Genomic DNA, 23,941 nt, shown 5'->3' on the forward strand with positions numbered 1-23,941 from the left:
CGGTGCAGGACTCTGCTACAGTGCTTCTACATTCCTTCAGCGTGTCCAGGAGTCCAACTTCTTGTGCGATGGTTTGCATCTTCCTCTGCCTTTTGGGTGCGACTGCAGGAGCAGAAAGTTTCATCAACATGTGGGTTTTGTCGGGGAGAAAACTTCTTCAGAGTCTCACGGCTTGTGATCGAACATTTATGTAAATTTGGCAAACGGAACACAGTCTGTACTGTTCAGGAGTCACGGAGGGGATTGATTGACAATAGCCTACAGTCCCTTAGGAGGAGGAACACACTGCACGTTCATACACTGTAAAAAAAAAATTGCACACAAAAAAAAATCTGCGAAACAGCGACATCTTGAAAGGTGAACCGTGATACAGCGAGGGACGACTGTTTAGTCTCAAATTTAAACTTCAAAATGCTACTGCTCGAGATGATAATGTTGTAAAAAGTGTATTTTCTTGACTTGCTTTGTTTCAGTGCCACCAAAGATCACGTTCCTGAACAACCAGAGCGCGTCAGAGTTTGATGATCATGTGACCCTGACCTGTGAGGCCTCAGGAGACCCCACCCCCAGCATCCAGTGGAGCTACGACCAAAGAGTCTTCACTGAGGGAGAGCAGGTAATGTGCCGCACCGTTTTGTTAAGTTTGCTCTGGTATTAAAACACAATTTCAGGATTTCTTTCATTTGTTCACACTCAGAGAACCTTAGTTACACTCTGTAACCGAGTCAATAACGTTTCCAGAATGTTCTATTTAGTTTGGGCATTTCCCATACGCACTGTGATCCATGTTACTTCTGACACTATCATCTGAGGTCATCTTCACAGGTTTCTGCGCTCTGTGGAGTGGATTTAGTTCTGTTTCCTTCTGTTTGGTCGGTCATGTTCACATGCACCACTCCACTCATCACTCACCCCAAACACACACACACACACCATCCACTCATCACTCACCCCAAACACACACACACCGTGAAGAGCATCATCTGACAAGGTTCAGACCAAACTCATACAACTTATCTCCATGACAACACACTTCAGGCGGAGAGAGAGAGAGAGTGATGGGGATCCGGGCGCTCAGACTCACGTCCCTGGTGCCTTCATGAACCACTAACACGAGGCTTTGTGCAGGAGACTTTTCTTTTACCTGTGGTTAAATTTATCAAGAGTCATGAGCAGTGGTGCGAGCAGAGAAGAAGTCTCTCTGAGTGGGACAAACCCGGGTTCACTGCACAGACCCGGGCTCACTGCACAGACAGACCCGGGTTCACTGCACAGACAGACCCGGGTTCACTGCACAGACAGACCCGGGTTCACTGTATAGATCCGGGCTCACCGCACAGACTCGGGCTCACTGCAAAGACAGACTCAGATTCACTGCACAGACCGACCCGGGTTCACCGCGCAAACCCAGGTTCACCGCACAGACCCGGCCTCACTGCACACACAGACCCGGGTTCACTGCACAGACAAACCCGGGTTCACTGCACAGACAGACCCGGGTTCACTGCACAGACAGACCCGAGTTCACTGCACAGACAGACCCGGGTTGAGCGCACAGACCCGGGTTGAGCGCACAGACAGAGGCACAAGTGTCTCTAATATTAAGTTGATTGAATTCTCCTCGTCAGACTCAGGCTGCATCTGATCCAATTGGATTTTGATCCAATTCCAAGCACTTTTACTTTCACCACAGACTGTGTATGTCAGCCCAAGGTCAGCTACTTTACACCACAGTGGCCCCGAGCCACAGAGACAGGAGCCAGAGAGAGACAGGAGCCACTCCAGAGAGACAGAGCCAGAGAGAGAGACAGGAGCCAGAGAAACAGAGCAGAGAGAGACAGGAGCCACTCCAGAGAGACAGGAGCAGGAGAGACAGGAGCCAGAGAGAGAGCCAGATCCAGAGAGACAGGAGCCAGAGAGAGACAGGAGCCACTCCAGAGAGACAGGAGCAGGAGAGACAGACAGAGAGACACTCCAGAGAGCAGGAGCCACTCCAGAGAGAGAGAGAGAGAGAGCAGGAGCCAGAGAGGAGCCAGAGAGAGACAGGAGCCACTCCAGAGAGAGACAGGAGCCACTCCAGAGAGAGACAGGAGCCAGAGAAAGACAGGAGCCAGAGAGAGACAGGAGCCACTCCAGAGAGAGACAGGAGCCAGAGAAACCAGGAGAGAGAGAGACAGGAGCCACTCCAGAGAGAGACAGGAGCAGAGCCAGAGAGAGACAGGAGCCACTCCAGAGAGACAGGAGCCAGAGAGAGAGACAGGACCAGAGAGAGACAGGAGCCAGAGAGAGACAGGAGCACTCCAGAGAGAGACAGGAGCCACTCCAGAGAGAGACAGAGAGAGAGAGACAGGAGCAGAGAGAGACAGGAGCCACTCCAGAGAGACAGGAGCAGAGAGAGAAAAGAGCCAGAGAGAGACAGGAGCCACTCCAGAGAGACAGACAGAGAGCAGGAGCATCCAGAGAGAGATAGGAGCCAGAGAGACAGAAGAGAGACAGGAGCCACTCCAGAGAACAGAGCCAGAGAGAGAAAAGAGCCAGAGAGAGACAGGAGCCAGTCCAGAGAGACCAGAGCAGGAGCCACTCCAGAGAGACAGGAGCCAGAGAAACAGAAGCCAGAGAGAGACAGGAGCACTCCAGAGAGAGACAGGAGCCAGAGAGAGACAGGAGCACTCCAGAAGGACAGAGCCAGAGAGAGAAAGAGCAGAGAGAAACAGGAGCCAGAGACAGAGAGAGAGAGAGAGAGCAGAGAGAGACAGGAGCCACTCCAAAGAGAGACAGGAGCCAAGAGAACAGGAGCCAGAGAGAGAGACAGAGCCAGAGAGACAGAGCCAGAGAGACGAGCCAGAGAGCCAGAGAGAGAGACACGAGCCAGAGAAACAAGAGCCAGAGAGAGAGAGACAGGAGCCAGAGAGACAAGAGCCAGAGAGAGAGAGACATGAGCCACACCAGAGAGAGATAGGAGCCAAAGAGCGAAACAGGAGCCAGAAAGAGACAGGAGCCACACCAGAGAGAGAAATAGGAGCCAGAAAGAGAGACAGGAACCATAGAGAGAGTCAAGAGCCAGTGAGAGAGATAGGAGCCAGAGAGAGAAACAGAATCCAGTGAGGGAGAGACAGGAGCCAAAGAGAGACAGGAGCCACTCCAGAGAGAGACAGGAGCCAAAGAGCGAAACAGGAGCCAGAAAGAGACAGGAGCCACTCCAGAGATAGAGACAGAAGCCAGAGAAAAATGCAGAAGCCAGAGAGGAACAGGAGCCAGAGAGAGAGAGAGAGAGAGAGAGGAGTCAGACAGAGACAGGAGCCATCCCAGAGAGAGCAAAGAGCCAGAGAGAGATGAGTCAGATATAGAGACATGAGCCAGAAAGAGAGCCAGGAGCCACTTCGCCCTGATCCGCACAATTACCGCCAAAACCAGCACAAATACTAACAACCACATACTTTTAAAATCACAAATCACCTTCAAACTTACATAACTATTATAATACTTCATATATTTATTATACTGCATTTGTCATGAACTTTAAGGAAGAACATTCAACTAAAACTTCACCTGCAAACGATTTTAATTCCTCACCATCCCCGCGTGCGTCCGACGTCTTCCGTGATAAATGCCGCGGACAGTGGATGCGTCTGGATCATCCTTTAAAACTACATAATTCTTTCTCCCGTTCTATTAGTAACTTAAATAAAAGACTTTGGACAGTTATGTATCGGATTCGGTCGGCGAAAACCCACCGCCGTGTGAACAAATGGCTTATGTGTAATTTGCTGAGTCATTTACTTTCAGGCCGCTATAAATCATACGCACGAGTTTTTTTTTTTTAATCCAATTTGGGGATGAATTAGTTTCCTTTTGAGTCCGGGCGTGCTGTTGATACAATTTGGGTTAGTCATTATCAGCGCCCATTTAAAGCAGGAACGCCAAAGATCGTGTACATCCTGACACGTTGGGCAGGAGACGAAGGATTAGCCAATTTAAGTATTTGTGCGAAGCAAGCGGAAAGCAGCCCGGGAAATGTGTCATGGATCGTTATGGAGCCTGTGTTAATTCGGCACCGCAGACATGTTGTAATGAGTTCAATGCAAATGGGTAAAAATAGCATAAGATGTAATTTGTTAAAGGTCTCGTGAGTCCTGTGAGACATGTTATAATGCTGTTATCTCGTCAGAAACGGACCTGGAGTTGAGTTTTGGTGCTGTTTTGAGTGTCCCTTTAAAGTTTTATTAGTCAGTCTTCATCTCCAAAGGTTAAAATGCTCTGTTCCACCTCGTGATGTCATGTAGTTAACGGTACAGTGTTGTAGTACGCAAAACCGGCCTCGAGACCTTTTTTTTACGGTCTCGGTCTCGTCTCATCTCGGACTTGACCACGTTTGGACTTGGTCTTGTCTTGGACTTGAAGGTGTTTGGACTCAGGTCTTGTCTTGGTCTTGAAGACGTTTGGACTCGGTTTTGTCTTGGACTTGAAGGCGTTTGGACTCGGTTTTGTCTTGGACTTGAAGGCGTTTGGACTCGGTTTTGTCTTGGACTTGAAGCATTTGGACTTGGTCTTGTCTCGAACTTGAAGGCATTTGAACTCGGTCATGTCTCGATCTTGTAGGCGCTTGGACTCGGCCTTGTCTCAGACTTAAAGGCGTTTGGACTCGGAATTGTCTCGGTCTTGAAGACGTTTGGACTCGGTTTTGTCTTGGCCTTCAAGGCGCTTGGACTTGGTCTTGTCTCAGTCTTGAAGGTGTTTGGACTCGGTCTTGTCTCGGTCTTGAAGACGTTTGGACTCGGTTTTGTCTTGAACTTGAAGGCGCTTGGATTTGGTCTTGTCTCGGACTTGAAGCAGTTTGAAGTTGGTCTTGTCTCGGACTCGAGGTCTGACACTCGTCAAGTGCGATCATATTTCATTACGGTCGGTAATTAACTTCTTACCGCGACATGGTAGAAGTTTGCCAAATAAAAGTGCACAAATGCATTTGTATTTGTCACGACATGCGTTTGGTAAATGTGTAGAGGCTAAACCCCACTGCGAAAACCAGTAACAGACTGTAACTCCAGTTGTAACTCCAATTTGAAACAGGCCTAAAAATCCTACCCACTTTCTTCACTTTCTTCACAGTTTTCTGTAAAGTGCCAGTGGAAGTTCTCAAACTGTAGGTGAGGGTCCCAAAAAGGGGCACAGATTGTTTAAGTGCAGTACAGTTTATTGGCTTATTTTATGCCTAAATGAACATTAATCAGATCAAATGGAGATAAAAACGCATTTATATAAATGTGCCAAAATAACTGTAAAATACAAATAAATGTAGAAAAGGACAAAGATGGTCTTGATTTGTTCTCGATGAGCCGTGGTCTTGGTCTCGACCTTTCAAAGTCTTGGTCTTGCCTCGGTCTCGACCCTCAGAGGTCTTGGTCTTGTCTTGGTCTCGGGAGCCTGTGGTCTCGGACAGGTCTTGGTCTGGATTAGATCAGCCTCGACTGCAACACTAGTTAACAGCAACCTTTTATTTCTTGTTCAGTGGACAGAATTCAAGAGCGGAAATGATCCAAGTGAAGATGTACAGAGTTTAAAAACACACTTGCTGTATCACCACATGACATAACCAGGTGGAATAAAATGTTTTCCGTTCGAGAAAAGAACTCTAAACGCGCTGGGTTTATGTGTTAAACGCGTGAATAAACAAAACACGACTCCAGGTATGTTTATGATGAGGAAACAAATCAAAACATAGATGAAAAAACAGCGTAAGAGCCCTTAAGCGTTAATTATCTGACAGTGAATGTGTTTACCGTGTGCGAGTGTGTGTTACAACATGATTAAATAAATAAAAAGGTGTAAGAATTCATCGTAAGGGTCTGAAAATCCGTTAGTAAAGCAATCAGTGAGAATGAAAGGCATTAAAAAGACATGAACATGAAAAAGTAGAGACGTGTTATTGCTCTGAAACACATTACTCTGTCCTTAGTGTGAGCAGGCTCGCATCTCCACAAACCTGACTCTTATCCGGCCTGGAATATGACATAAAACGTATCTCTCCCGTATCGCGTATCAACCTTTACAAAACGAAAATGTCAGAGTGCTCCTCGCTTTTAGCCGTTGCAAGAAATTGAGACGATTATGAGAAAGAGGGCGAGCCTTTGGGTGCAGTTAGACGCCGATAAAACATAAACCATCGTCCATTTATTAGTGCAGAAAGATGGGCTTCAAAATGATACAATTTCAGTAGTAATAGTCGTGGAATTATCTAAATTTTTGTTATTCAGGACAATGGTAAAATTCTGAAATCCCTGGGTGAGCTGCTTGGACGAGGGAGGAGAGCTGCAGGTTGGAGACTTCTGTTCTACGTGTCCTCTGCCTCAATCAATATTTAACATTTAACATTTTTATTTTCAAGATCATCAGCTCAATTCAAACTTAACTTTTATTTATTTATTTATATATTTATTTATTTATTCATTCATTTTTTATTTTAATTACATTTTTCTTTACTTTCACCACAGACTGTGTAGGTCGGCTCAAGGTCAGGTACTTTTACACCACACTGGCCCCGAGCCACAGAGACAAGAGCCAGAGAGACAGGAGCAAGAGAGAGACAGGAGCCAGAGAGAGACAGGAGCCAGAGAGACAAGAGCCAGAAAGACGGGAGCCAGAGAGACAAGAGCCACTCCAGAGAGAGACAGGGGCCACTTCAGAGAGAGACAGGAGCCAGAGAGAGACAGGAGCCGCTCCAGAGAGAGACAGGAGCCAGAGAGAGAGAGACAGGAGCCACTTCAGAGAGAGACAGGAGCCAGAGAGAGAAGAGAGAGAGCCAGAGAGAGAGAGAGACAGGAGCCAGAATCCAGAGGAGAGCAGGAGCAGAGAGAGACAGGAGCCACTCAGAGAGAGACAGAGCCAGAGAGAGAGACAGGAGCCAGAGAGAGAGACAGGAGCCACTCCAGAGAGCAGGAGCCAGAGAGAGACCAGAGAGAGACAGGAGCCAGAGAGAGAGAAGAGAGACAGGAGCCACTCCAGAGAGAGACAGGAGCCAGAGAGAGAGAGAGAGAGACAGGAGCAGAGAGCCACTCCAGAGAGAGACAGGAGCCAGAGAGAGAAAGACAGGAGCCACTCCAGAGAGAGACAGGAGCCAGAGAGAGAAAGACAGGAGAGCCCACTCCAGAGAGAGACAGGAGCCAGAGAGAGAGAGCAGGAGCCACTCCAGAGAGACAGGAGCCAGAGAGAGACAGAGAGAGAGAGACAGGAGCCACAGAGAGAGACAGGAGCCACTCCAGAGAGAGCCAGGATCCAGAGAGAGACAGGAGCCAGAGAGAGAGAGTCAGGAGCCATTTTTTTTATTTTTATTTTTTTTTGCAAGATCCTAATCCCAGTGAATATAAACCCCTTAAAGTCGTATCACATCTCCATTATCACTCACTCTTCTCATCCAAAATAGTCCAATGTCAAAGAAGTCATCGATCCTCACTCTAATCTTGTTCTATTATTTCATACAGAACAAACCCGATGTTATCAGACTTTATCTCTCATTGTGGAGCCCAAAGTGACGCGAGCGCTAATATTATATTTTGGTTGGACTAATCTACACGCGCAGGCTCCAAGTCAGATAACGGTCTCTTACATAAAGGCGTAATCAGAATACAGAAGGCGCCGATAAGCTCGCTCCCCCGGTGTCGCTAATTATTTTGTAAATCCTCTTATGATATAGTCACAACTGATTTCCCCCCCGTGCTGATGCGGCACTTTGTTACTAACACAGAGTAAAGTAAAAAAAAAAAAAAAATTATGTTTAAAAGTTTGTTACAAGAAGTGACAAGGCGTTAAAGTGAAACTCAACAATGAGTTCGCTTTTTTGGATAGACTAAAGTGAAGGACTTTTGCGTCGCGTATGGGCTGAACCAGGACTAAACCAGGACTGGACTAAACCAGGACTAAACCAGGACTAATTCAGGATTGATCCCAGGACTGATCCCGAGACTGATCCCAGGACAAACTAGGACTAAACCAGGACTAAACCAGGACTAACACAAGACTAAAATAGGACTAAAACAGGACTGATCCCGGATTGATCCTGGGACTAAACTAGGACTAAATCAGGACTAAAACAGGATTGATCCCAGGACTGATCCCAGGACTAAATGAGGTCTAAAACAGGACTAAAACATTACTAAACCAGGACTAAACCAGGTCTGAACCAGAACTGAACCAGAACTGAACCAGGTCTAAACCAGGACTAAACCAGGTCTAAACCAGAACTGATCCCAGGACTAAAACAGGACTACACCAGGACTAAACCAGGTCTAAACCAGGACTGAACCAGGTCTAAACCAGGTCTAATCTTGGACTCATCTCCTTGGCCGGTTCTTTCGCCTGTGGTCACCCGACAGTCTACATGGGTGCACCTCCGGGACCGTCTCGACACTCAGTCCTAGTTCAGTTCTGGTTTAGTTCTGGTTCAGTCCTGGTTCAGTCCTGGTTCAGTCCTGGTTTAGACCTTGTTTAGTCTTGGTTTAGTCCGTATGCAGCGCAAAAGTCACGGAAACAGGTTTTTTCCATCATTCATTTAAACACAAAATCGAAAAATGAAAAAAACAAATCATTATCCATTTGTTCATTTTGGTTTTGGAGACAAATAATGAAGAAAATTGTTGTTTTCATTTTCTTATTTTTGGTTTTATTTTGAAAAACGAATGAACGAATGACACCCGCATTTAAAAGCAATACATTTTCCTTAAAAAAGAGTTTGTTTTTCTTGTCACTAATCGCTTCTTGCTTTTACAGTCCTCTCCGGTGGATTCCCGCGGAGCTTTCATGTGTGTCTCCTGTCTCGTATTGTCCTGCACATTAAACTGTCTCTTTCCTCCCTTTGTCCTCTCTAGGCTTCTTGGACGCGCCCTGACAAATACGAGGTATGGCTACTAAAAACCGTAGCCCCACTAGCACCATCGTAGAATCCAGTTTTTCTTCTCTAATCTTGCACAGAGCATCTAGTCTAGACCACATCTGTAGTGCAGTTACTAATCCTTTTACTTCCACTATTTAGTCGTTTTTGCAGTGTTTCTGTACATGATTGTGTTTACATTAGCTCCACTGCAAAAATAATATCTGTATAAGTTAAAAATGGCTTGAATGAAGAATATTTTATCTGGATTTGAGTAGATTTGACTTGCAGTTTAAAGCGCATGTGACAGTTTTTTCTAAGGCTACGTTCAGACTGCAGGGCTTAATGCTCAATTCTGATTTTTTTTTTTTTGTGAAATCCGATTTTATTGCGAGGTCGTTCACATTTCCAATTATCGTATTTTCCGGGCTATTAGGCACTCCGGATTATAAGGCGCACTGTCATTAAATGATCTATTTTCTAACTTTTTTCACAAATAAACCGCCCCGAACTTTAAACGAAACACAACAGTTGGATGGGTCAGTGGTTTTGTTTGTTTGTCGCGACTTTGTTCAGTTGTGGCGTGTAGGGAGGGTGCTGTCTGGGACCGCTGGATTGTCGGCGTGTTCGCAGTGACTCAGTTGTTCAGTTGTGTCTAGAAGTGGCACATTGCACTCGCTTTTTCGGTTCGTTCCTTCGTTCCGTTCCTCGTCGGCGTGGAGTGATGAGTGTGTCTGTGGGTGTGTTTCACTGTGCGGTCGCTGTCTGCTTCGTGTGTGTTTGCGTGTTCTGTGGGTGGTGCGGCTTTGCAGTTTACTGAAGTCGTGCTGGGACACCTGAGTGGATTCTTGTATAGGGCGCTCTGGATTGCAGGGCACGCAGTCGTTTTTTGATGGGGTTGGAGGCTTAAGTGCGCATCTAATAGCCCGGGAAAATACGGTAAATGCAACTTGTATGTGATCTCCAGTGTGAACTTTAAACGCCCCTAAAGTGTCCTGCATGTGCATTGGAGGACACAACGACGTCACACACAGTTCTTGGTAAAATGGACAGGTAACACGTCCACAGCCGCTTCGTTTGTTTGAGTCTTTAGCTTCCTTCTATTCAGGTCGCAGGATCTTTATTTTTCGTTGACACTGGAGCCAGGACCGTATGTTTTAGCATTTCTTTGGCAATCATTTGTGAAACCACGTGGTTCCGATAACACTCCTCCAATCTGGTCTGAATACAACGATCCCCCAAATATTAATAAGCTCATTAACCTCGCTTTCCCTCCGTTGACGAGACTCAGAGCCTGACGTGTAGGCGGATGAATGCGACCTGACCGTTCAGACTGAAGTCGCATGTCAAAAGATCAGATATGTATCAGTTTCAGGAGCACATATCCAAGTGGCCTGGGTTGCATTTGAAAAAATCGGATCTCTGTCGTTCAGACTGTCATTAAAAGATCAGATACAGGTCACATAGAGGCCAAAAAATCGGATTTGGGTCACTTCAGGCTGCAGTCTGAACGTAGCCTTACTCTGACTTGGTTTGGTGGGATAGTACATGTGGTCAATTTTTGTCATAGTTTTAGTTAATGGGAGTTTGTTTGGCAGAAAAGTTGAAAGAAAAGTACAAAAACGACAGTACAATATTTCTAAAACAGAATACCAAAAATTCAGAATGTAGAGACAAATAAAGGTGTTATTAATTTTTACTTATTTTATTTTAATTTATTTATTTATTTATTTTGCCTGACAATAACTAATGTGAACACTTTTTTACATTATGGTTAAAAAAAAAAAAAAAAAAAGTGCTTGGTTAGGAAACAGTTATGGAATTACCTCTCTGCTGTAAAAATGTAAACTTCACAAAAATAAAATGAAACTATATTAAAAAAAAAAGTTACCAGTAAAATCTTCAATATGAGTTTGTTAACATTTTTTAATTAAATTAGTAGTCAGAACTGTCATATGCGCTTTAAATGATCTATCACTAGAACAAAGCGTTTTCTACTAAAAAGAAATAATTGGTTCCACTTTAAGTAAGGAAATGAGCTATTCTCTGCTCTTAAAATAAGAACAAGTCTTATTTTGCTCATATTAATAAAAAATAAAAAAAAGTCTCGTTTCATGGGTAGATAATTTTGTCTGACAAGTCTCCTTCAATCAAAATCAAATGTTCTTAATTCAGGTAATTATAGCTTACGGAGTTACTTTTGCAGTGCTGCTATTACCGGCTCACTGATAAATGTTCAACAGATTCATTCACTGCTTGAGTTTTTTAATTGTCACGACTGGTTTGTGGGTTTGGAAGTTTCAACTAAATAAACATAAAGGTAAAAGGGACGTAACAATATCCAAATCTCATGGTACGATATTTATTTTTGTTTGTGGAGGCTGGTAAAATAGTGAATATGCTTCTTTTTCCTCTTTAAATGCCTTGACAAGACTTAAAAGTGCTTAGAATTGCTGTTTCTTCATGTAATTTGCACCAAAACGGAGCAAAGGATCATGGTCTGTGTAGTTCTGACTGCTTTTTTAGCTTTTGCTGCACCATAATAATGAATTTAAGCAAATAAACTTGTAATTCGATATATTGTGATGACCCACGACATTATTGTGAGACTTTTGACGATACAATATCACGATATTTTGGTTATTGTTACACCCCTACTTCGTAACTTTTTTGGCGGAGTGTCTGTCACCTATTGCTTTGTCTAGAATGTTCCACAGTATGGCATTTATCTTGTTTTTATTAAATTACAGGTTTAATTTGTTTTTTGTTTTTTATGTGTCTACGATAACTTGAAAAATGTGCTTTTTTACGTGAGTGGACCCGCCATTCCACAGATCTGGCTCTTCCTAACTTAGCCTGATGGCATGACGTCCTTGACTCCGTGGCGATGCAAAAGTTTAAAGGCCCCATACCCCATTTTTTCCCCACGCATTTGAGCAAAAATGTGTCTTGACCTAGTACAGATATATTCATGAAGTTTTTTATTGTTCAAGTATCAGGAAGTGCGTGTTAGCATGGTAGATCTCTGAGAGTTGTGAAAAGTGTTTAGAAACAAAAGCATTAGGTAAGAGATGAATGCATTTGCGGTCCACAGTAAGGACAATTTTAGTACATTTGTCCTCGCCTGGATTAAAAAAAAAAAGAAAAAAAAGCTATTAAAACTCCCACTTTTACCCCTTCATTTTTTTCAGTACAACCTATTATTTCACAGTCTGCATGCTGTAGTTGTGTCATGTGGCTATAATAAAAGCTCTAGGACCAGAAATAGGGCCTTAGCTACAAAAGAGCAAAATATCAAGTCTGTAAGTAAACAAAACATATCCTTATTGCCGTCAAAACAAAGTATCACCCTATTTATTTTCTGGTGCCCGTCATGAAAGCAGCTCGTGTCAGGTCCAGGGCACAGAGCCACATCACTTCCTACATTACCACATTTGTATTTGTATATTTATGTACATATATGCACATTTTCAAATAAAAATAGCAAGGGATGCGCAATTTCTCAGAATGAAATGTGTAATATGTAATTTATTTGAGAAATAACTGCATTTAGAGCGGCTTTTTCAATAGTTACGAACACAGACGCTCAGAGCAGTCAACCGTTTTGACTCACTACACTCTTTGGCAAAGTTGGGGTCTAACAAAATGGATGGACTAGGTCAGAAATCAGAATACACTAGACGGTTTGCAAGAACCCCAGAAGTGCAAGTTCAGCCACCAGCCAATCAGTGAAGAGTGATACATTCCGTGTTGTCCACGATTCCCGAGATCGAGGATTTAAAGCCGGAACAAAGAGAATGTTTGGTGAATTTTATCAAGGGGAAAGACGTTATTGCCCTTCCTACTACGGGATTTGAGAAAAGCTTAATATACCAGTTGGCCCAGTTAGTGGCGCATTACACACATCACGACAAAATAGCAGCGATTGGTTTAATTTTAAAAAAAGTTTCCACCTACTGTCGAGCGAACTAATCCTAATGCTGGTAGGTCAGACGGTTTCCATAAAGTGAAATTGGCTGATGAATCAGGCTAGTAAGTCCCAACTTTTCAACGGAGTCAAGTCAGTTTCTGTCTTTTATGGTTGTAAAGTTATGTGTGATTATATAAAACATATTCCCATATTTGTCAGGCTGGAATGGTTAAAATGAACTGGTACTGTTTGTCACACTTTAACAACAGTAAAAATCCGTTACCTCACTGTTTAATACTGTAATCTTACTCTCCACCGTGCTTTTACTCGATGGATACAAGCAGGTGGTCTACCCTCCACCAGAAAAACTACTTAGTGCACTTTTAATTGGACTTAAGCACAGTAGGATCACCAGTGACGAGTTGATAAAACTCTTAGCTGTAGTTTTGGAACAGTGCAATTGCTTCTGTGGTTGCTTGTTGTTGGAATACAAATTCATCAGCACATGGGGGGTTCAAAACAGCATGTCTTTTCCAGGCATGTGTCCACAGTTTGGTGAATTTACCAAGGGTATTTCACACTGTCTACATGAGTGGCACAAACTGGTATTACTTTTAAAGACTTTTTGCAGCAAGTTGGAGTTTGAATCTGATGTTTAAAAGAGCCGTGTTCTGAGCATCCTGTTTATTCACCATGATGAGTTTGTGAGCGCTTTTCACAGCTGTCAGAGGCCAGTGCGGAGTTGTGTCATCACTGTAAAGCAAACAACAACTAGCAAGCTAACCACACACTTCTCAATATAACGCTTAATGGAAAACTTGAAAAAATTGGACACAGTACCTTAAAGTTCTAAACCAATGTCGTATTTTTTGGACTATAAGTCGCACTGGATTTTAAGGCGTTATAAACGAAACAATCGGACGAGACTTGAGACTGATCCCTTACCCCAGGCGTCCACGATCCATTGGCAGATCGTGCGTTGCCTCCCTGTCTTGGTGAATGTGTAGTATGAATGTGAATGTGGGTGGATAATTTAATTTAGTTTGCTTTTTTATTTCCTACGAGGACGACTCATATGTCCTCCTGAAACCCGACCCATTCATTCGTGTCCTCTGTAGTGGACATAGAGTTAAGTCTTTTAAGTGTAAAAAAAAATTAACTCATTGGCTAAAAATATGTTGTTTGTGGCTGCACTATGATGAAATTAAAATGGAGTCTAAAAACTTTTTGAGGCAACTGTAGAAGCTTGTCAGAGGTGTTGGTCATCAGAAAAGTTGTTTTTGTTCGGTTTTTAACTTCACATGGATTTAACACCAAAACGTCCCTGGCGTCCATTACTGAGGACATGTTACAAAATTATAAATAAAAATAAAATGAACAAAATCTAAATGCTAAGGTGTTCATTTACCTCCAAATAGATAGAAAATCACAAAAAAATTATAAAAATTGCAATACACATTTTTTTCTTGGTCTCCCACAAGGATATACATTGAGTAATAATGTGTTTAATGCAGCTTTGCGCACATTTGTTTACATTTTACAGAAATGAAACTTAAAACCACATGGCTCATTTGCATAAATTATAAGCGCTGAAAAAACTGCTCACTCCTTGTGCGCTGATGTGGTTCAACTTCTGTCGCACTAACTCCGCGAGGCTCCTGACTACAGTAGCCGTAATGCTCCAACAGTCCATCAAGCGGTGTGGCTTCGTAGCTTACCAAAGTCGTATTTAAACATTTTGACAGATTTTTGAGAGATATGATAACTCGTCTTATTCTGAAGTAGGTTTTGTATTTAATTGTTTTGAAACGACTTCATCATCTTACTCAAAGTCACTGAATGTTGAGGATCAAAAACATTACTTTGAAAAGTTAAAACTCGCCGATACTTGACAATGTTGATGTTGTGCTGTTGTATGATTCTTGATGTTGTACGCCGATAACTGTTTACGATTGTTGATGTTGTACGCCAATAACCATTGACGACTGTTGATGTTTTACGCAGATTACTGTTGACGATGTTGACGCTGACTTGTTGATACGGACGCTTTTTGCCTACCAAAATGGCTGCCACCCCAGACATTACCTCATTGTGTTTCTCGTCATGGAGTTCAACAATGACTTTCTAAGGTGCGAAAGTAAACTTGGCGCTATAAAAGTATGACAAAGTATATGAATATAATCAAATAAAAGCCACATTACCGTCACAATAATTTGTTCCCACTGTAGTTTACCAAAGTCGTACTAAAACATTTTGACAGATTTTTGAGTGCCGTGTTCTACATAAAATCGGTTCGTACAGTAAGCACAACCAGAATTAATACATAAGGCGCACAGTCGATTTGTAAAAAAATTTAAGGATTTTAAGTGCGCCTTATAGTTTGAAAAATACGGTAAATGCGGAGGGATGTATTAATAACCAAAATGTTGTGATATCGTACCATCAAAAGTCTCACAATAGTATCGTGGGCTGTGAAAATATATCAAATTGCGCAGTTCCTTTGCTTGACTGCATGGTTTTATAGTAACAACAGCTTATAAACAACATAACTACATATCCCATGATTCATTTCAGCACAGAAAACATGAAGAAACATGTTTTTTTACTTGAATTCTTGGGATTTTGAAGGTCAAAGTCTTGTCAAGGTATTTTAAAAGCAGTAAGTCTACAGTTCAGTTCTATTAGGTTCTTCAAAATATCATAATCATATCGTAGCATGAGATTTGGACATCGTTACAGCCGTAGTAAATGCATTTATCAAGTGCAAATGACATATCTGGAGAAGTGCCTTTTGTTAACAACAGTGAAGTTGTTGAAGTAGTGAAAAGTGGTGCCATTATCCAACCCCAAAGACGTTCTTGTTGTTGGCTGAAAAGACTTGGAAGCCTTGAGATTAATTTTTAAGTGGACCCCTTCCCTAACAAATAATGATCAGGTTCAAAGCTTCTATTTTGGCAATTTCTTTCAAAAACACTCACTAAGACAAGTGTTATATATACAAACCTTTCTCACCGTCTGAGATTATGACATCGCTTTCTACAACATGATCTCTGACTATTTATACTCATTTTTTTTCTAATTCTGACTTGGTTTTGTGGAATTGTACATGTGCTCAATATTTATCAGTTTTTTTGTTTAGTTTAGGGAGAAAAGTTGAGAGGAAAAGTACAAAAATTAGAAGTTAAAACTGTCATACGCACTTTAAATGATCTATCACTAGAACAAAATGTTGTGTACTAAAAAAGAAATAACTCCTTCCACTTTTTTAAATTAAAATAAGATCAAGTCTTATTTTGCTCATATTACAAAAAAAATATTCCTTCATAAGTAGATAATTTTAATTTTGCCTGAGAACTTTGCAGTGACTTTGGAAAGACATCGCGCTGGTGGTGTCCTGGTTTAGTCCTGGTTTAGACCTGGTTTAGACCTGGTTTAGTCCTGGTTTAGTTCTGGTTTAGATGTGGTTTAGTCTTGGTTTAGTCCTAGTTTAGACCTAGTTAAACCTGGTTTTAGATCTGGTTTAGACCTGGTTTTAGACCTGGTTTAGACCTGGTTTTAGACCTGGTTTCAAACCTGGTTTAGACCTAGTTTTAGACCTGGTTTTAGTTCTGGTTTGGACCTGGGTTTAGACTTGGTTTAGTCCTGGTTTAGATCTGGTTTAGACCTGGTTTAAGACCTGGTTTTAGATCTGGTTTTAGATCTGGTTTTAGACCTGGTTTAGACCTGGTTTAGACCTGGTTTAGACCTGGTTTTAGACCTGGTTTTAGACCTGGTTTAGACCTGGTTTTAGACCTGGTTTAGACCTGGTTTAGACCTGGTTTTAGACCTGGTTTAGACCTGGTTTAGACCTAGTTTAGACCTGGTTTAGACCTGGTTTTAGACCTGGTTTAGACCTAGTTTAGACCTGGTTTGGACCTGGGTTTAGACTTGGTTTAGACCTGGTTTTAGACTTGGTTTACTGTCCGGCAATGAGTGGAATTACAGAAAAAAAAGAGGGGATATAATCCAACTCTTGTACTCTGATTACGTAACTCTGGTACATGTAATCTGTTACTCCCCAACACTGGGTGTAGTGCATATATATCTCTGGTGGAATGTTCAGCAGGTCACACATTACCAAACACTGAAAAGAAGTCTGAAAAGAAAAAAGAAAATATACAAAACTGTCAATCATCATACTGTTGTGGCAGTTTTCCTATGACCTCTTGTATAACGCTGAGATTTTATATTTTATTACTTATTTTTCTATTTTTATTTTGACTTGTACATCAACTTTTATCTTGTTTGTCACTTATTTAAGAATTTATTATTACCACTTCTATTTTTTTACTTTTTGTTATTATTATATTATATTGTGATGTGTGAGCTACTGCGTCCAAATAATTTCCCTCGTGGCTGAATAAAGTTTGTCTAAAATCTCAAATTGAACAACACATTTTCAGGATCAACACAACACTGCAAAAAAACAAAATCTAGCCAAGTTAAGAGACTTGAATTTAGAAAGTTTTATCATGATTTGAGTCATTTCACTTGACAAGCGCCAGTGGAATAAGAGTTTTTGTACTTAAAATATGAAAAACAACAACTTTTTGCACTTAAAATAAGAAACAAAATCGAGTGTTGCTTGAATAAAAAAAACACACTTATTCCTTTGGGAGATACTTTTACTTGTCAAGTTGAATCGACTCAAATAAAGTGAAATGTTCTTTAATTTAAGTCACTTTAACTTACCTAGATATTGTTTTGTTTTTTTGTTTTTTCTCGAGTGAAGTGTTCCTGGTCCCGTTTAGGTGTTTGATTTTCAACAAAAAGCTAAGAGTATTGAAAAAACTGGCTAATGCTTGTGATTTCAGTGAGATTAGTTTTAACTTTTTAAACTTCGAATTTAATTGTTTTGACATGACTTCATAATCTTACTCTAAGTCACTGAATGTTGAGGATCAAAAACGTTCTCTGAAAAGTTAAAACTCGCCGATACTTGTCGATGTTGATGTTGTACTCTTGTATGACGATTGTTGATGTTGCCTTGTTGATACCGACTCTTTTTCCCTGCCAAAATTACTGCCGCCCCGGACATGACGTCATTGTGTTTTCTCGTATGGCCTGTTTCGCGTCATGGAGTTCAAGATGCACATTACCATCACAATAATTTGTTCACGCTGTAGTTTATCGTCAGTCGGACGTTTTCTGTCTTCCTCATTAGCCGAGCCTTTCGTGTGTCTTTCCATTGAGCTGTTACACTGAGAGCGCCCCCTGCAGGTTTGGAGCACTTCCGTTGTAGTGACACTTTATGCGTCGTTTTTCGTTTGCAGGTTTTTTCTTGGTTTTCATCGTTTTGTGCTTTGTGTCGCTTCTCTATTTGCGGCAGATTTGATCATGATACATTTGTCTTTGTTTCTTCTTTGTTCTTTGTTTGTACTTCGTTTTTCGTGTCTCAAACTCTGAGACACGCGTTTGGCCCCCGTAAACTCCTTCTCGCAGCAGAACTTCCGGGGCTAAACCAAAGAGAATAAAATATTAAAATTGAAACAGGCAGCGAGACTGTTTTTTGTTTGGTGTTATTGGAAATAAACTTTAAATTAAATATTGGAAATGGAGTTCGAAATCTGTGCTTTTGTTTGACACTAAAACGGAAAAATTCAATAAACTGTCCCATTTTATTGTTTTCCGTTCTTAATTGAAATCCAAAAGAACAAATGGTACACGGACCCTATTGTTTTTTGACTTTGTTGTATTTAACTTCCCGCTCCGATCTCACGCTCTTCTAAATATTCCCCGTAGTTCTTCACATTGGCTGTAATGTAATCACTCCCTATGGTTTTGCATATGCAGCGGATGATATATTAGCTCATTCAAATACATCCTTTTGTTTACCCTCGCTGTAATTAGCATGTTTACTTCGCTCTATAAATCGCACCAAAGGGGTTAGCGCTCGAATCTGTTCTCAGCGTTTAGATTTCATTTCAAAGAGCGACGGTTCACTCCATCATTGTTGTCAGTCACACTTCAGATCTCCCAAACTAACTTTAAAGAGGCGGGACTGAACTTCTAAGTGATGTTTACTTCAAACACACGACATTTACATTGCCGTTTTGACTTTTATTGTTTTGAAAATGTGATATTTGCCGAAACAAACAACGTATACACGCCTCAAGAATCTCGGACTTCCGGTCATTGCGTAATACATACTGGGAAGGATTTTCCGAAAAAGTGAGCATCAAACCGCCATGTTTGATTTCCCAGTGGGATGAGTCTATTGACAAAGCCGATCTTTTCAAGTCTTTTGATCCATATCGCTTTTGTTTCTGGTTCTGATATTATCATATTTTGCTTTGTTGGCGCTCCACATACAAAATGTTTGCTGTAAACTCTGGATGATTTAAGCAGTCAAAGGTTTCCTTTTTTGTTCTTCTCGTGGATCAATCCTGCCCATCGCCTTTGCCTTGCACTAATTTTCAATTCCATTGGGAAGAGAAACAGTTTGAACGGAGGTTTGCAGTCACACACGTCTGATTCCCTTTTGCATCTCTGGAGTTCGCAAACAAATTTCTCAAGCTGTTTTCTGCTGTTAGGATCCAACAACTACACAATTAACGAACGTCCAAATCCCAAAACTAAAATATAACAATATCAGAACCAAAAACAAAAGTGATATGGTTCAAAAGACTTGAAAAGACCGACTTTGGCAATTGAGGCATCCCATTGTAAAATCAAACGTGGCGGTTTGATGCTCACTTTTTCGGAAAATCCTTCCCAGTATGCACTGCGCACTGACCGGAAGTCCGAGATTCTTGAGGCGTGTATTGACATGTTTAATAAGTTTCAGTTTTGTTTTTGTCTTCCTTTGCTCCCTGAAACTTTAGGTAATTTCTGGAGTATTGAGCGCACCGGAATATAAGTCGCATCAACCAAATTTAAAAAATAAAAATAAAATTGTACATATATAGGCCGCTCTTGTCTCTAAGCCGCATGTGTCGATACATGACATTTGGTCACCCTTGTCCAGAGTCACCGGCTGTACCTCGTCGGGCTAAAGGCGAATCTGGAGTCATGCGCCATTGAGCTCGGCCCATTGACTTGAACGGGCGGCCATTCTGAAACCCCGCGGCTTGATCTGAGCTTTGGACTGGATCATCAAAGTGAAAGTTGTGGGCGACAGTAGCGGACAGTCTCTCGAAACATTGTGTGAGTGAATGCGTGTGTGCTCGTTGTTGTAAAGAGCTTTGAGTGCCTTGAAGGTGGAAAAGCTTTGTATAAAAATGTGACCATACTGTTAACCGTAAAGAGGATTCAAATTAGGCCCCAAGGAGAGATCACTAGATTACTCAAACATTCATGGATGACACCTACAACCTCTTTAAGCATGTTTTTGATCAGGAAACAGCGTACCTTATGCATTCTGAGCATCCTAATTATTCACCACGATGAGTTTCTAAGCGCTTTTCACAACTTTAAGAGACCAGAGCGGATTTCTGTCAACAACGACTAGGATGCTAACTGCACACATACTCATTCTCTGACAATTAAACACTTTACAATTAGATGCAGACAGGTCACCGCAGACTTATTTTGACCTCAAGACCTGCTCATAGAATACAATATATCTGTATTGCAAGACATATTTGCGCAAATACGTGGGAGAAATCTGGTACAGAGCCTTTAAAATTCTCCGTCCGTGTAGTTTCACAGTTCATATTTATCATACAAAGTGCTGAGAGAGCAGAAGGTCAGGTACAAAAACAGTGTCTAACTCAAAAAAACATACAGGCTGTTCCAGAACAGATCTGACCAGAGCAGAATTAAGCTACAGTAGGACGATTTATTTGAGAAACTGGACTTCCCGCTTGAGAAATTTGAAAGGTAAATGTGATTTGTTGAAACTGTGATTAGTACGATAATCCGGTAAAACATTTGTGTGGTGTTAGTCACAGCCTCGGATTTTCCCATAAGGCTCTTTTCCTGCTACATTATTTTTTAACTCTGACCAAGTGACATCAAAGAGTTTTTAGTATCGTTATAATACTGTTGCGTCATCAAAAACAAACCTGGAGTGTTTTGTTGCATTTATACATAATTGAGTAACCCTTTTATTGGTTTCTCTACATCTCCAAAGCTCAAAATGCTCTGGTCCTAGGTTGTGATGTCATAAAGCGATAGTTTTCAAATCAGTGGCTACCTTTAACTAGCGAGGCTGCCGTGACTCAATTTAATTTCTCTCCAGCGACTATTTCAGGATTCGGAATAAACTAGACCGTTCGCAAAAAACCCCGGAAGTGCGAGTTCGGGCACCATCCAGTCAGCAAAGAGCCAGACATTCTGTGTTGGCAACAATTCACGAGATCGAGGATTTAAAGCCGAAACAAAGAGAATGTTTGGTGAATTTTATCGAGGGGAAAGACGTTATTGTCCTTCTTCCTACGGGATTTGGGAAAAGCTTAATATACCAGTTAGTCCTGTTAGCGGCGCATTACAAACGTCACGACCAAATAGCAGCGATTGGTTAAATAAAAAAGTACCCGCCTACCGTGGAGCGAACAAATCCTAATGCTGCGAGGTCGGACGGTTTCCACGAAGTGAAACCGGCTGATGAATCAAGCTAAACTTTTGTCTTTAGTTCAGAAGAAATTGGTAATTCCAGGACTGAAATTATCCAAATGATTCTAGTGAAGGTGTATGGAGCAGATAAATTGTATGAGGTGAAAATACGTCTACTACTGGAAGTTCAATTTAGCATGTTCGTTGTACTCAGGTTTACCATGAAGGCAAACTTCGCTCTGACGCCTGACGCCCTATTTACACCAAAGTGGAGCAGCACAGCACAAAAGCAGCACACGCACAGGTTTGACTTTCCATTTTTACCGGTCAGACAGTCTACACCAGCAGGGTCAAACAGAAGTACAACGGCCGTCATGACGCTACACGCTGCTCAAAATAGGTTGGAGTTCTAATTTTGTAGCATCAGTAGAGCATCTCCAGGCTTTTTAGCAGAGGAAACACAGGAAATAAGCACGCGATGTCAAAATAAACTCACGATGTCTTTTCAAAATACATTCCCTAAAACTACTACAGTCGCGTAAACACTGTGCGTTGGGAATGACTTGTGATGGACTGTAGAAAGTTTACAGCTGCAGAGGATGAATATAAAACACTTCATGACATCAGACGGCAACTTTACAAGAACAACTTATGAAAGAAAAGACACGTGGAGCAGACGACCAAAGTGAAATAACGAGTATCTTAATTAATGCAGCACCGCAGATCCGGCTCGTTATCGCTGCAAAACATCGTCTGTCGTGTTGTCAACGTTTGTATTGTGATTTAAACATAATTTATCCAATGAACAATGAATACATAAACAATGGAAAAAGCGTAAGTGTCACAGGAGCAGCTCTGGTGTTGAAGTCTTTTAAAAGCACATGTGTATTAGGGTGCATCATTTGCCCAACTTTTTGAAAACCTTTTGAAAATCTATCTGTCCATAGTATACATTTTTTAAACTTGCCAAAGTAAACTTCCAAGAGAAATTTCATGAAATTCTATCGATGTCGACTGGGTCTACCAAGCCTCTGAAATTTTGTGTCTGCAGAAGCCTTAAATTTGAGCTCAAAAATCTGTTTTTCTTGAATAACATCAAAAATAATTAATTTAGCCCAATAGTATAAATGGAAGTTGAATATAAATATGGACATTGCGGTTCATTTGGTACCAGATTTATGTCTCTATAAACTACAGTCATAGTATGCGGTAGTATGCATATGTGGCCCACCTCGCCAAACTTGGATAATAATAATTTTCAGTGCTTTAAAATCATTTCAATAAATAGTAAATACCATGGGCCTTGAAAGACAGATATTTTGTTGTTATGCTTTGTAATGATTTTCAATTATGGGATATTTGAATAACATGGGATGTGTTTTCTACATGTCCCATGTTATTTTTTTCTCTTATGAGGTGGATTACCAAAAAACTCCATCCATCTGCTCCTGGTTCGGCCCTTTTGACAGTTTTTAGAACCCTTTGTGGCCCATGAGTCAAAAAGTTTGCCCACCCCTGCTATCATCATTAGTTTCTGAGATATGGCAAAAGTGTAATTTCTTTGGGACTTCATGGACCTTCAAAAAATAAGTAAAAAAACAAACAAAACCACATTATTTTTAAAGTTATTTGAGAAAAACAGATTTTTCTTCAGAGCCTTATGAACGCCGTTAGGATGGAAATTAAGAGGCTTGGTGGACCCCGTAGATATTCTTCAATGGAGCAAATATTCCACAGATTTTCTTTTAATTGGTATTGTCACATTCACATTTTAAACTGTGTACACGTTGAATTTCTGACATTATGGAAAATGATGCACCCTAATCTGTATGCAGCTCTGCTTACGTTACATGCTGCTGACGCTCCTGGTGTAAATTCGAGTTGCAAAAAGCGCTTTTAAACTCATTGCGGTGAATAATTACGAAGGTACATGAGGAATAACTTTGGACCATTTTAAACCATTTCTTTTCACAATCTGGCCCAGCACCTTTATTGCCACACTGTGAAACGCTGAATGAAAAAGCAGTGACGAAAACAAGCAGGTGCCCTCGACCAGAACAGCAACATCGCACGCACCTTAGAAAAGCCGGTCCTACAGCCGCGCTCTTTTGTGTTGGTCCAATTTAAAGCCCTGCATGGATGTGGCTCTATTGATTACGCTGATTGAACGCGGCCACATAAACAGTGAAAGTAATAACCGTTATTATATGATTAGGCCAGGTGTTGAGAGGACGTAGATTTGGGTGAATTAAAAACACTTGGGTGAACCGAGGCCATTTTTTAAAGGCGTCGTGTCTGATTTTTACCGTCTTAAAAACTCAAAAACAGATCTAGATCATTTTAAAAAGTTTGCAGTGATCCAGAGTTATTCTTCACTTACCTTTTGAGCATCCTCATTACTGCCAGAGTTTATAAGCAGTTTTCGGAGTGTAGTTTTGCCGTCACTGACAACTAGCATGCTAACTGTGCACTTCCTGATTATCAGACAATAGCATGCTTTTCAATTTGACTTTTAAGAGCAGCTTGTGCAATATATTTGAGGGTGGGGCAAGACAAATTTCACATATGTGGAAAAAAACTGTGTAATGTAAACAACAATCAGCATGCTAAGGGTGCACCTCCTGATTATCAGACAA

General features: G+C 41.4%; 1 protein-coding gene across 1 annotated transcript in view; it reads left to right on the top strand.

Annotated features, from left to right (window-relative positions):
* The window catches only part of ncam1a (neural cell adhesion molecule 1a), a 246,768-nt gene that overhangs the window by 39,656 nt on the left and 183,171 nt on the right, over positions 1-23,941 (top strand). Inside the window, exons 8-9 of the mRNA XM_055148709.1 lie at positions 474-616; positions 8,859-8,888. Coding sequence (XP_055004684.1) covers positions 474-616; positions 8,859-8,888 — 173 coding nt within the window. The remainder of the gene's footprint in view (positions 1-473; positions 617-8,858; positions 8,889-23,941) is intronic.

The sequence above is a fragment of the Boleophthalmus pectinirostris genome, unplaced genomic scaffold (assembly GCF_026225935.1).
Source record: "Boleophthalmus pectinirostris isolate CB_2022bp ecotype Guang Dong unplaced genomic scaffold, ASM2622593v1 HiC_scaffold_12, whole genome shotgun sequence".
In the NCBI taxonomy this organism is placed as follows: Eukaryota; Metazoa; Chordata; class Actinopteri; order Gobiiformes; family Gobiidae; genus Boleophthalmus; species Boleophthalmus pectinirostris.